Genomic DNA, 13,248 nt, shown 5'->3' on the forward strand with positions numbered 1-13,248 from the left:
AACTCTTTTAAAATAAAAAATAGAATTTAATTATTTTAAATTAAAATAATAAGATTTACATAAAATAAAAATTATAAATTTAATAATAATTAATTTATTATTTATAATTCTCTTTCCCTTGAATATTTTTTTTTTCAGTTATATCTTTTATAATTTTCTTTCTCTAAATAAAATATAATTGATTATAACTATATTAAATGTATATTAAAATCAGTCACTAAATTAAATTATAAAATATACATGTATTATATAAATAAATAATGACTAATTTTGATAGTTGGTTTTAGTATATACATAATATTTTTTATTATATTTTTTATTGGATTTTTATTTTTTATATTGTAATATAGGTAGTATTTTTCAATAATATAAAAACTTAGTGTATTTTCATATTATAAATTTGAGGGTCGTAGGTTTATTTTTAAAATTTACAAATCTGAGGATCATGTTCGTATTCCAACATTAAAAAATTTTTTGAACATACAAATCGAATCTTTTAATTTAGATTTTTTAATTTTTCTTTTTTGTTTTTCAACCGACCCTTAGATTTGTAGTTTTCAATTTAAACAAAAAAATTGTCTTCATATTCATAAAAAACACATTAACTTTTCATAACTATGCATAACACTCTCCTCTAATCCATTACCAAAAAAATTAGTCTTTTTTATTTGTTTGGTATAATAATAATAATATAGAAGATAATTTTTTTGTTAGTAAATACTTTAAATACCCTTATTAAAAAGCATAAAAACAGAAAAAGAATATATTTTTTTATATTCTCAACAAATCTTAGAATTTATTATTACCAAAAAAAAATGAAATAAGATTATCCCCATTCACCAAAAAAAGTAGAATAAATAAGAGTTGAATGATGTGACAGCCATTCCTTATTTGTTCTCTTTTCCCAATATATAAACCACCATTGCCACCCTCACTCTCCACACACACACCCCAATAACCTTCCACCTTTTTTTTTATATTTTCTTTCTTTCTCATTCACATTCCAATTTCCAAACTCTTCTCACTTCTCAGATCTTCATCAACCATGGCTTCCTCATCAACTACTTTTGCTCTCAAAACACTCTCTTCTTTCTCTCTCAAAGCTTCCAACTTTCACCCAACAACAACAATCTTACCCTTCACTGCTTCATACCCATCATCATCTCTCTCTAAAACACTGAAACTAAACATCACCACTTCACCACACTACTCATCAATTCCTAAAAGGTCCTTTACTTTAAGAAGCCAAGCTCAATCATCATCTGACTCAGGTAACTCAACGCTTTTGTGTTTTGGCAACACTTTTTATTGTGTTGCTCTGAAACTGTGGTTTAATTTCTTTCTGCTTGAATATATGCGTTGACTCTCTGATTATTTTATTTTTTTTTGTGGTTGATGATGATGATGCATGTTGCAGTGAAAGTTCAAGAACTGAGTGTGTATGAGATCAATGAGAGAGATCGTGGAAGCCCTGCATATCTTCGATTAAGTCAAAAGAGTGTCAATTCTCTTGGAGATCTAGTCCCTTTCAGCAACAAGGTTAGAACAGCTCTTTTGATTTCTTCTAAAATAAAATACTTAATTACTTGCAATTTTACCTTTTTTTCATTTTTGGTATATGATCTATCAATTTATTTCGGCACCAAAACAAAATGGTAAAAACTCATATATAGTTGACCATTGAGAGTCCTTAAATATAAAATCTAAGGTGGAAACTGAAATACAGTCGATTTACGAGAAGTCGATTTTCATCTTAACGTTTCTCAGCTATCAACTGTACTTAAAGTCGTCGACTGCACCTGAGTTTTCACCAAAATCTAAACTTATAAAACTAACAAATTAACTCAAATATGAAACTTAGATAACTTAATCTCTAACAATTTCAACCTACAATGCATATTAGGTAGGTGACAACTCACATTAAGAAATTTTCATGTGAAAATGATAACTCATATCTTGATATATATTATGTTAAATAGATTGGTCATAGTTACCAATTATTTCCATGATCTCTGCTAATTCGAACGGTAATACTAGGAAAACAAAACAAAAAAAAATGTCAGAACTTGTCTTATTTAGGATTCATAAGGAATACTAAATAAAACAAGGCAAGTTCTGATTGTTTTTTGTTATCAAACATTTCCGTTCGATGAATTGTTCAATTTTGTGTATCTTAAGTTAATTTACAGCACTTGAAATTCCAACATGCAATCCATGATTAAATAAGTTGAATTTTGCAGTAGAAACTTATGTTATGGTGATTTGATTGATGCAGTTGTACACAGGGTGCCTTCAAAAGCGAGTGGGAATAACAGCAGGAATATGTGTTCTAATCCAAAACAAATCAGAGAAGAAAGGGGACAGGTATGAAGCCATATACAGCTTCTACTTTGGAGACTATGGCCACATTTCAGTGCAAGGATCATACCTCACTTATGAGGACACCTACCTCGCCGTCACCGGCGGCTCCGGCATCTTTGAAGGTGCCTATGGACAAGTCAAGCTTCACCAGATTATCTTCCCTTTTAAGCTCTTCTACACTTTTTACCTCAAAGGTATCAAGGACTTGCCTCAAGAGCTTCTCTCCAAGCCCGTTGACCCAAGCCCGTCTGTTGAGCCCACCCCAGATGCTAAGGCCTGTCACCCTCATGCTGTTATTTCTGGTTTCACTGACTGAGAGGAAGAAGGAACAAAATTTAATGTCTTTGTTAGTTGGTTTCATGTTGTTTACTTTTTCTTCTTCCTTCATAAACTAGACAAGCCGAATTTAATTCCTTTGTTGTAATGACTTTTCTGGATTCTGCTACGTTGACATGATTGTTGTTACTGACATGCATAGGATCCAATTCATCTTAGTTGTGTGTTTAGAGATGACGGAAAAAAATAGACATTTATTATTTAGAGGAATAATTAGATAATGTTATTAAAAGTAATTGAATTGATTTATTTTGATAAGGCATCCTCATACATGTTTGTTTCACACTACGATAAATATTTATTTATTTTTCGTATAAAAATATGTTTTACTATGAAACGAATATAAGGTGAAAATTAAAAGAGAGGTGCTGAATTGTTATGTAGTTATCATTCTGGTTATTGGAGATGTTCTTTATTAATATGTTTGCTGTATTGACAAATATTTTTTTTAATGCTACATTTTTTTTTGTTTATTTCTTTTTTTTAGTTAAATGAATGTACCTTAATGCTCTTCTAAGTAATTTTGCAGTATTATGTATTTTTTCTCTTTCTTTGTTTGTTTTTTTTGTTTTTATTCTTGTTAAGAGAGTAAAACAAGAAGAAACTTGAGAAGGTAAAACAAAAAAAAGATGAATAAGAAAAAAAGAAAAAGAAGATGGTGATGATGATAAAAAAAAAAGAAACGGTAGAAGATAAGAAGGAGGAAGAGAAAGAATTTTGAATTATGCAGAATTTATCAGAATAATAATACACCCAAATATCTTCGTGCTACACCCAAATTTGCTGCAAATACAAAAAAAATATTTTCTCTAATGCTACATTTTCTTTTTCTTCTTTTTTTATTTTTTTTCTTTTAGTTAAATGAATGTAAGTTCATCATCTTTCAAGTAATTTTGTAACATTATGTGTTTCTTTTTCATTGTTTGATTTTTTTTTGTTTTTATTCGTAAAATAAGAAGAAACTTGAGAAGGTAAAACAAAAAGGAAAAGATGAATAAGAAAAAAAAAAGAAGCAGTAGAAGATGAGGTGGAGAAAGAAGAAGAGTTTTGAATTATGCAGAATTTATCAGAAATCTAAATATCTTCGTGTTACATCCAAATATCTATGTGTTATACCCAAATTTGCTGCAAATACCAAAAAAAAATATTTTTTTTAATACTATATTTTTTTCTTCTGAATTAAACCACATCTTAGCCACTTGATTGGATTCAAAATAATAAAAGAAAAAAAAAATTCAATGAAAAAATAAGGAGGAAGAGGAAGAGGTGGTGTTGATGATGACGATAACAAAAAAAATAAAGAAGAATAAGAAGAAGAACATGCAGTAACAAAAAGAAAAAGAAAAAACGTACAGTAACAACAATGAAGTGCGTAAATATAAATGACTTGTAAAGACTTGTATAAAAAAAATATTTATATATGAAAAATAATTCATTGCCTCTAACTATTCTATATTTTATAAACATATTAATAAAATAAAAAATATAAAACTAAATATATATTAAAATTAGAAACAGCAAATCATAATATAATTCATATTAAAATTACAAAAAACAGAGAATATGGGTTTAATTTTATTATACATATATAATACATTTTAACTATGTACTATTATATATAAAAGTACTAATAAATTTAATAGGATTAGGTTTAAACTCACATTCGATTCTATTTATAAGTTAACTCGTTCTATTCTCAAATCGATTTATTGTAAGTTCGATTATCAATTCTATTTAAACAAATTAGATCGAATTGAATATCTGTAATAGCGTGAATATTAACAAGCTGAAATTATTATGTATTAAAACGGTAAATTTATTTGTCTATTCAAAGGAGGACAAGGACTCTAAGAAATAAAAAAAAAAGAAAAATTTCAAATAGATAATTCATAATTGTATAAAATTGGATTAGATCTAGGTTGACCAAGCATGAAGTGGGAAGTAAATTGAAGCGAAGTAGGAAACTAAACAAAAGGACTTGCTCCCCTGTTTTTCCAAGTTTTTCTTCCAAGTCTCTGAGCATCACCATCTTCTTTCTTTCTCTTGTAAGTTCTAAATGGTTGTTGTACAAGCTTCCAAGATTACCCTCCCAAATCCATGCACCTCCCTCTCTTCAATCCTCTTTGAACCAACCTCTCTCTCTCTCGCACTAACCCACTCTGACTCCTCTCTTTCCCTTTACCCTTCTCTCTCCCTTCTTTCTCTCTCTTCACTCCCTTCCCCGCAAACCCTAATTCCTTCCCCTTCTTCCTCCTCCACCTTCCTCCTCCTCCAAACTGCCCCTCACAATAATAATCATTGTAATTCCAAATCTGCCCCTCGCGTCCTCTTCCTAGTCTCTGCACCCCACCGCGCCGGATCCCAAATCCTCCTCCGCTTCTACCTCTTGAACCACAAAACCAACGCTTTCTTTAGGCCACGTGTTATTTGTTCCCAGAAGGACCTGCGCTTCGAGCACCAGCTGGGCGTTTTGGTAAATTCCAAGCATGGGGTTTCCATCAAGCTTTCTGGTTCCGTTAATTACTTTGCAATGTACTCCGTTTCCGCCGCAAAGGTTTGGGTTTTTGCCGCAAAATTGGATTGCAGCGACGATGGCGATGCGGTGAAACTGATGAGGTGTGCGGTGATTGAGTGCTCCAGGCCTGTGTGGTCTGTTACCTTGTCGTTTGGGTTCTTGCTTCTTGGAGAAGAAAATGGAGTTAGGGTTTTTAGTCTCAGGCGAATCGCGAAAGGAAGGGTCAAGAAGGGGAAGAATGTGTATTCGAAGCCAACGAATGGCGGCGATCTGGTGAAGAGAGGAGGGAGACGAATTAGCAGTGGTGGTGGTGAAGGGCTGGTGGATTTAGCTTGCAATGGTGATTTGGAAGGGAGAATTGAGAAACATGGTGTTGCTGGTAGGTGTATATATAAATATATATAGTATAATTTTAACTTCTGGTTATAGGATTTTAAGCAAGGTTCAATCTTAGTTGCTTATACTATATACCCTTAGCAGAATTCTTGCCTGTCACTTACTACTTGCTAGCACTGTGTTTTGGTTTAATTTTTTTATTTACTTGTTTTTGGGTTTATATATATATGATATAAAGCTTAATCTTGGATTTAATTTTTTATTCTGGGTTCACATTAATGAAGTATTGCCACTACTTTTAATAAGTTAGATAACTCGTGGTTTATAATTCACTAAATGTGTTCTCAACATAAGATTAGTATATCTGTTTGAGAATGTTTTCTATTGTCAGTTCTTCAAAACTGAAGTTTCTTCGGTACCTTTTTCTTTTATAAAAGAAAGATTAAATTTCTTTTCCTTGGTTATTATTACAAGTCCTGTATCTACAAGCATATGATCTCTAGATTGTTTATAAATGTGGGGCATCTCTCACCTCTTGAGCTAGCTTTTGGGATGAGTTAGACCTACTCAATTCTAATAGTTATTGTTTTCCTTGTCAAATTGTGATCTTCCTGAAGATTAAGTTAGACTGTACTTAAAATAAAAAATAAAATTGCAGCCTAAACGTGGCAGTCCTTTTGTCATACCTTTGTCATTGTGAGAGAATTCATACTTTTAGTCTCAATTTTACATGGGATTTTGTTGACAATTAAGCATCACTGTTCGGTAACCTCCAAGGTCACTTTAGTGGAGTGTAGTGTGTACTAGTTGATAGTTGTGATGTCATGTCTCAGCGAGGGACACTGCTTTTGGAAACTAGTATGTGACGTGTGTGCACATCAATGCCTAACCTGTTATGGGTGGGTGGTAGTTCGTTAATTCAGCCATCATTGTCTGGTGACTTGATCTTCAAAGGAAGGAGATGAATCTTATCTCTACACTAGTTAATTTTTTCATGTTCATCTGTTATCCGTTACATCTCATCTCCCAGCATACACAACAATGAGCATCTTTACATGCATACTTCAAAACGTCCGAGTTTGATACAGTTTTTAGTGATCGGTTGATCTGATTTAGTTTCAAAATAATGAATAACCATGGGCATGTGATGTGTTCCTGAAGATACATTATTTACAACTACTTGCTTCGATTGTTAATTTGAACCTTTGGGTCATCATACGTTTGCACTTCACGTATTATGAATCAAAATGTTACCGATGGCTGATAACCTTGGCTAATCACTGTGTTATTATCTAAAAGAAGAATGATTGTTAGAGAAAAGAACAAAAATAATTACAAGAGAAGCCAATAAGATTTCATCTTGGAAGAAAGTAGAAACCAGTGTCTACAAATTCTAGGTCCAAAAAGATAAGTGCATCAGTTCTATCATATACAGTCCTCATTGAGTCTTGCTCTGCGTTCAAATGGAGTGCTCCCCCCTTATGAGGTCTAAAACTTATTAGAGCCCAAAATATAAGATCCAAAGTATTTGGTTATCTCTATTTGTCCAAAATGGTAACCCCTCTAGATGAGTTATTGAGCAACATCAGCAGGCTAAGATGGCTAACTCCTTTGTTACACGAGTGTGACTTTCACACACCACATATTTTTTTTTTTAATTTTTAGCATCTGGTTAGCCAAAAATAGAGATTGTATTTTATACTATAGAAAACTCTAAATGTACCCTCTGCAAACCAGCTTGAGACCATTTAAAAGTACCTTTTAGTTTATCGTTACACTAATGAATAACTTACTGCAAACTGCAATGCTTTTATCAGTGACTCGATTGGACTTTGACATGTTTACAACCATCTGATCCTGAGGGTATTGATCTCTGTTCTCTTACCGATTCTTGTTGTTGCCTAACAGTAATTAACACATTGTGATGGTTGATATGATCAGTCTACATATCATAGCATGGTCTTTTTGGTATTCTGAAGTTTGTGGCTGTAGTCAAGGATCTTACTGAGGTCATATGTGATAAGTTACATATTTATACGTAATTTCTGCTAACAAGTTTAGGTATTTGTCATTGACCAGGGTATGGGTGCAATGCAAGGTGCTGCCCTTTGTTTAATCTCGAGATATTTTAGATGGTAATTAATTAAATATTAAGAACAGAAGTTTAACTGTGGGATGCATTTTGAATCTCATCTCAAAAATTGAATTCTAACATCAGATTGGAAATATTTGCTACATGGTAGATGTAGTGATTTAATGACCTGATTACTGTAATCCCCCCCCCCCCCCCCCCCCAAAACAAATGTTCTTCAGTATTGTATCTTATCCATGTATTTTTTTTTTTTTTTTACTTTTAGTGAAGCAGACAAATGTTAAATTAAAACATGATGACAGAGATGGAGGCGCATATTTTGTGGCATTGAAGCAAAATGATGTTGAAACAAAATCCATGACAAGAGCAGCAATGCCTGTGAAAGCAATTTCCATTCAGGCCCTTTCGCAGAGAATGTTTCTGATTTTGGACTCGGGCGGAGATGTACACCTGCTATCCCTGTCAAATTCTGGCATAGGTGTTGATATCACTGGTCGTGTTAGGCAACTGCCTCATGTCATGAAAGTGCAAAATCTGGCAGTTCTTCCTGATATTTCTACAAGTATGTGTCTCTTTCTTTGTTTATTTTCTAAGTTCAACTATTTTAATTTGTGGATTCTTTATCAGTGAAAGAATTTATGTGACAGCGATAAAAGACAATAAACATTTTGGCGTGGATTGAAATTTTCTGTTTGAAATTATTCTCTTGACCACAAATTATGGTTGACAATAATCATGTCTACTGAAACTTCAAATATTGTTAGTTACAAACAATCACAACTATAGGTCATGGTGCTAATAACTTTTAGAGAAAAAGACAAATAAGTCCTATATTTTTTAACACAACTAATTGAAAATACAAAAATATCCCCACCTTTTAAAACGCGAGAATCTAAGTCCCTCCGTCCAAAATATAGGAGGACAAATAGGTCCCCTGGAAGGACTTGGATGTTTTGCATTTTTGAAAGTTAAGGACATTTTTGTATTTTTAATTAGTCAAGGACTTATTTGTCGTTTTCTCGAATTTTTATTGTTGTACTGATTAGCTCCTAATTGGTTCGGCAATTGATTGCAATGTCATAAATTAAGGGTTAATATGCAGCCTAGAGGCACACTTTCTGCAATATATCTCTGTTTCAACTTAAGCATCTAGAAGGGATGAATCCTGCAGTAGGATGGGGAAGGTAAGGGTTTTCTTCATTTTTGGGGGATTTTATTAGGCATCAGATTGAGAGATGACTTACATTTGGAGGGCTGTGCAGTCCTACAATCAATATTGACACTCTTCATTGGCAAACGTACTGTGATTGAATCTGGACAAAGTACAAGATGTCTTGCCTGTTTGACAGTAAGATTGGAATCGTGTTACTCCGTATATCAAGAGTTATCCACCAAAAAAAAAAATTTAAAATTCAAGAGGCATTGATTCCATTTTTCCTTATAAGAAATTTAAAGCTAGAAAGTTTAAAACTGTTTGGTGTGGTTGTAAGTATCTATCAAGTTATAACATTAGCATTCCTTAGCCTGGGTTAATTGTTAATACCTACCTTTGGGCTTTTATACTATAAAGTGAACAAGGCTGTACCAACTTTGAGTTGATTTGAATTCTATGAAACATATTTGTTAAACCAAGTTTGTTATTGTAGACTTGATAATGATACGAGTTTGAGTGCCGTAATGCTTGACAATTAGTGAAAGGATTATACCTTTTTTCCCCGTTATGTAACCATCATATGAGTGGAGTACTGGTTTCTTGTCTGCGCTTCATGTTTTCATTTCATATCGATGTTTGCTAGATGTGTTGATAGCAACTGATTTGCGTAGTTTCTACCATGGGATCAAGAATTTTGCTTCAAAAGCAAAAGGAGTTGAACAGTTTACTTGTGTGGTGGGAAAGGTTAACCTTAATTTTCATTAAAGGAGAAATCTTATCTTGCAGTATCACAGACTGTCTGGATATCAGATGGAAGCCACTCTGTGCATATGTTCAGTGCAGTTGACATGGAAAATGCTTTAAATGAAATCGATGGAAATGATGAGGACGAAAAGCAGATTCATCTCCCAGGTTCACAAAATACATTGTCAATTAAAATTTTTATTGAAGTAGAAAATTTTAAGTTGCGGTTCTTGTTTATGGATATTTGAAATAAGATTTGTTTTTCATGTATTTTTAGTGTAACAATTGCTGCATCAACAAAATTAACTATTTTTTAAACTCATTAGTAATCTAAATGCATGAATCTCATTAGATAAACTGTCAATACATCAAATTGGACTCTTGAAAAAACCTAACTGACAAACATTGATAAATATTTCTTTTTTATTGAATAGTGGTTCAGCTTGTAACGATTGTTGGATTGGCCGAAATAAATAATTTTTTGCAAGTTTTTAATCTAATACTTTGTAATTGTATCACATTCATGCTGAAAAGAAATTCTATAAAGCTTTCTAAAATATACTTTGGAATATGAGGTTATATAGACATGGGATAGGCAATGTTCTCTTGGCAAAAATTTCCCGTTTCAATCCATTCCCTTCTTAATTAGCATGTCACACTTTATATAATTGGAAAACTTTGCGAATTTTTCCCTGAAATTTCCCTTTATTGCCAAGATAAGATTTCTCCTTTCAATGAAAATTAAGTATCCTAGAAGCCTTTCATTTTTCTTTTTTTTCTCTTTTTAACTTTTTTTGTTCAGATTCCTGCATAATCTTAGGAATTTCTTCCCTTTGTTTCAGTTGTTCGAGTTCTTTTCTGTAGTGAGAAGGTCCAAGATGTCACTTCTGTTGCTTCAAATTCTGTTATGATTCTTGGACAAGGTATAATTTATATTTATATTCCTGTCTGCCATTTTGTTCATTTATAGTCTCAGGACATTCTTGGATAGTGGGATCTCACCTTGTTTCAAGCATGTGGGAAGATTATTTTTAGAGCCCAGTCAAGAGGGTGGACCAATGGGGGACAAAATCAAATATGTAGTAGTGGAGGACCTAAAAAAACTATCGTGGAATTTTTTAGAATGCATAGCTGATCGCACCTAGTTGGAAAAAGGCTTTGGTTTTTGTCATTGACAATCCAAGAACATTCATGCAGCTTTTCTTCCACATCCTTCTTTTGACAAATCAACTAAATAAAAATGAAATTGATGATAAAATAATTTATTATTTGTGGAATTTCACCATAAACTCTTAAGAATGATGTTATGATTTCGTATTTCTGTCTATTACTTAACCACCGCCTAAGATTTTTTCCTGCTCAACAGGAGGCTTATATGCATATGCGATTTCCTGAAGTTGCTTTCTAGTTATCCTTTTATCTTTTCCAGTGGTAAGCATATGTGTTCTTATGTGCTGTCACTGACCTATAATTTCTATTTTCTACAACGTTCTAATGTAATCTTGTTTGCAGGAAATCAATGTTCCTGGCTCCCTTGATGTTCTAATGTGTTTCATGGAGTAAATGCTATCTTTCTTAGTAAGTATTTTAGTACGGTAAATTCATTTTTCCCCCAAACACTGAATCGTTCTCAAATGTGATCTAACTATTAGTTGGATTGTCCTCAAGGTCTGCTCCCCATTATAATGTGTTTGTTTTAACATGGCTGGTACGTCATTATTTCTTGAGTCAGGTGCTCTGGCTGCCTCACCAGATGTTGCATCCTCAAGATACTCGAGCTCTTGAAAGGTATGTATATTATATGTAGTAAAACTTTCCCGAACTCGCATCTTTGAAACTCTCAAGTGTAACTTACGTGGTTGCCAGGGATAGATATACCAGTTCTTGACATCTAAAGTCATTCATTAATGATATAGCACGACCTGCTTACATGATATGTATGATGAGATTTGTTACCACAAATGATAATTTGACAGTTATCTTATCTCTTACCCCTTGTGTTCGATTTTTATTGAAGATACAATTGACTGATTTTACGATTTTAGGTCATGGAAAGTTGCATTTTTCCTCGCATGTAATGAGTGCAATTAATACTTGCTTATTGTTGTTTTAGATAGACAAGATCATGGGACTGATTAAACATCTGTGGGGTTCTAAATTCTGAAGTGGAGTTTCCCAACAGCTTTAAAGCCGTCTGTCCTGTGAGACATATCACAGAAACCTGAAAGATTGAGGACTGAGCTGGTTTGAATGAATCCCGTCTTTTGGAGCTTGACCGAAATCATGATTTTCTGCCGGAGAACTGAGCAGGCTTCAATAGGAAAAAGGGGTACAGTCTTTGCAATTGGATTGTTCTGCATGATGAAATATTAGCTTCTCTCTAGCTATGTCTGTAGTCCTTTTATGGAAGATATTTTTGGTGGAGTTGAGTTATCTTTTTTAATTTTTTTTTATGTAAGGGTTAATAATATATGTTTGTCACCCCGTTGGTTATGTTTCTTTGATGATCATTATGCCTTGTACGGTACGTGTTTGTGATGGATTTATTCTTACTTCGATGGCTGTATGAAATCCTTATGTTGAGGCCAGCGTCATAGTTCGTTCATACTTCATAAGTGTATGACAGTTGAATGATGGTGAGAGCTTTGGCATATTAAGAGAGTAGAAAAAGGACATATGGGCATAAGCAATAAGCATAGGTTCCTAACTGTTATTTGAAAAAAGTCCTCATTCTAGTAAACTATCATCACATATTAAATGTCATTTTGGAGTAAGAGAAGCAATGATAAACGAGTGGTGCTCATTTCTCATGTAGTGGTAGGTGTTCTTACTTACCACCCATTAGAGACCTAGAATGCTTAATAATCTCTCATGGTTGTAAATATCTTGATATATGGATAGACTAGTCCTTGGGCATGGGAGATGATAGGACAATTCGGTGGGAATTAACCTCAATAAATCATCCATGTGTAAACCAACTTGGGTTAATCGAGTTGTCAGCTTATTCCTTCGCTTAAACAAGTGTCGAGTGTTCGAATTCTGCCTTGTGCATGTAACAATCCATTTGTCAGCAGCACATTCTTAAATGGAGTTTAGATCTGTGACGGATTAGTTTTTGACCTGACGGGTTGGGAGATACCACGTGTATCATAATGCCAGAAACAATTTTAGAACCTCTTCTCGATACCTACGTCGCATAAAGTATCAGACAAAATTGACAACTAAAGTTGAGATCCAGAGGGTGGGACCCTTCTTCCATAATGTGATGACCCTTGGACAGTGTTTGGTTTACCAGTCAAATTGATGCATCAAATTTTTATTGCATCAATTGATCTCTCAAATTATATATCTTCCTCTTGATATCGTTTGACCTATACTAATGTGGATGTACAGGTTTGTAACAAAATAATGTCATTTGAGTAATAGCTGTAAATGATAAAGAAACTTCAGGCGGGAAATGAACTAGGGGTTAACATAATGCACGTTGTTTAATTTAGGTGCCATTTATGATTCAATGCAAATTGAAGTAACGTGACTAAACATTTAAAAGTCTAATTTGAGTATCTACTATTATTGTTGTCATCCACCATTGCACGAAAAATGAACCAATCCCAACGGTTAGCGGTAGTGGTTTGGAGGGAATGGGATAGTGTAGTTAAGTGTTGCCGTGACAAATCCGAAACACCGATGTAGTAAGGCATATTACATCAG

The 13,248-nt window shown here is 33.3% G+C and overlaps 2 protein-coding genes across 4 annotated transcripts; both read left to right on the plus strand.

Annotated features, from left to right (window-relative positions):
• The first annotated feature begins 935 nt into the window (after positions 1-935).
• On the plus strand, positions 936-2,955 carry LOC130956512 (allene oxide cyclase, chloroplastic-like). Its single transcript, XM_057883563.1, has 3 exons — positions 936-1,271; positions 1,418-1,539; positions 2,276-2,955. Exons 1-3 carry the CDS (start codon positions 1,046-1,048, stop codon positions 2,675-2,677), a joined length of 750 nt encoding a protein of 249 aa, XP_057739546.1. The 5' UTR covers positions 936-1,045; the 3' UTR covers positions 2,678-2,955.
• A 1,708-nt stretch (positions 2,956-4,663) lies between these two features.
• Positions 4,664-12,823, plus strand: LOC130955802 (uncharacterized). 3 transcript variants are annotated; one of them, XM_057882773.1, is made up of 8 exons: positions 4,668-5,591; positions 7,906-8,202; positions 9,580-9,705; positions 10,380-10,460; positions 10,904-10,968; positions 11,050-11,115; positions 11,270-11,325; positions 11,651-12,823. In XM_057882773.1, exons 1-5 carry the CDS (start codon positions 4,754-4,756, stop codon positions 10,930-10,932), a joined length of 1,371 nt encoding a protein of 456 aa, XP_057738756.1. In that variant the 5' UTR covers positions 4,668-4,753; the 3' UTR covers positions 10,933-10,968; positions 11,050-11,115; positions 11,270-11,325; positions 11,651-12,823. The 3 variants fall into 3 exon arrangements, with proteins under 3 accessions (XP_057738758.1, XP_057738756.1, XP_057738757.1); XM_057882774.1 differs by having other exon boundaries at positions 11,655-12,823; XM_057882775.1 differs by lacking the exons at positions 11,050-11,115; positions 11,270-11,325; positions 11,651-12,823 and having other exon boundaries at positions 4,664-5,591; positions 8,743-9,705; positions 10,904-10,945.
• The last annotated feature ends 425 nt before the right edge of the window (positions 12,824-13,248 follow it).

The sequence above is a fragment of the Arachis stenosperma genome, chromosome 10, assembly GCF_014773155.1.
Source record: "Arachis stenosperma cultivar V10309 chromosome 10, arast.V10309.gnm1.PFL2, whole genome shotgun sequence".
NCBI classification, from domain to species: Eukaryota; Viridiplantae; Streptophyta; class Magnoliopsida; order Fabales; family Fabaceae; genus Arachis; species Arachis stenosperma.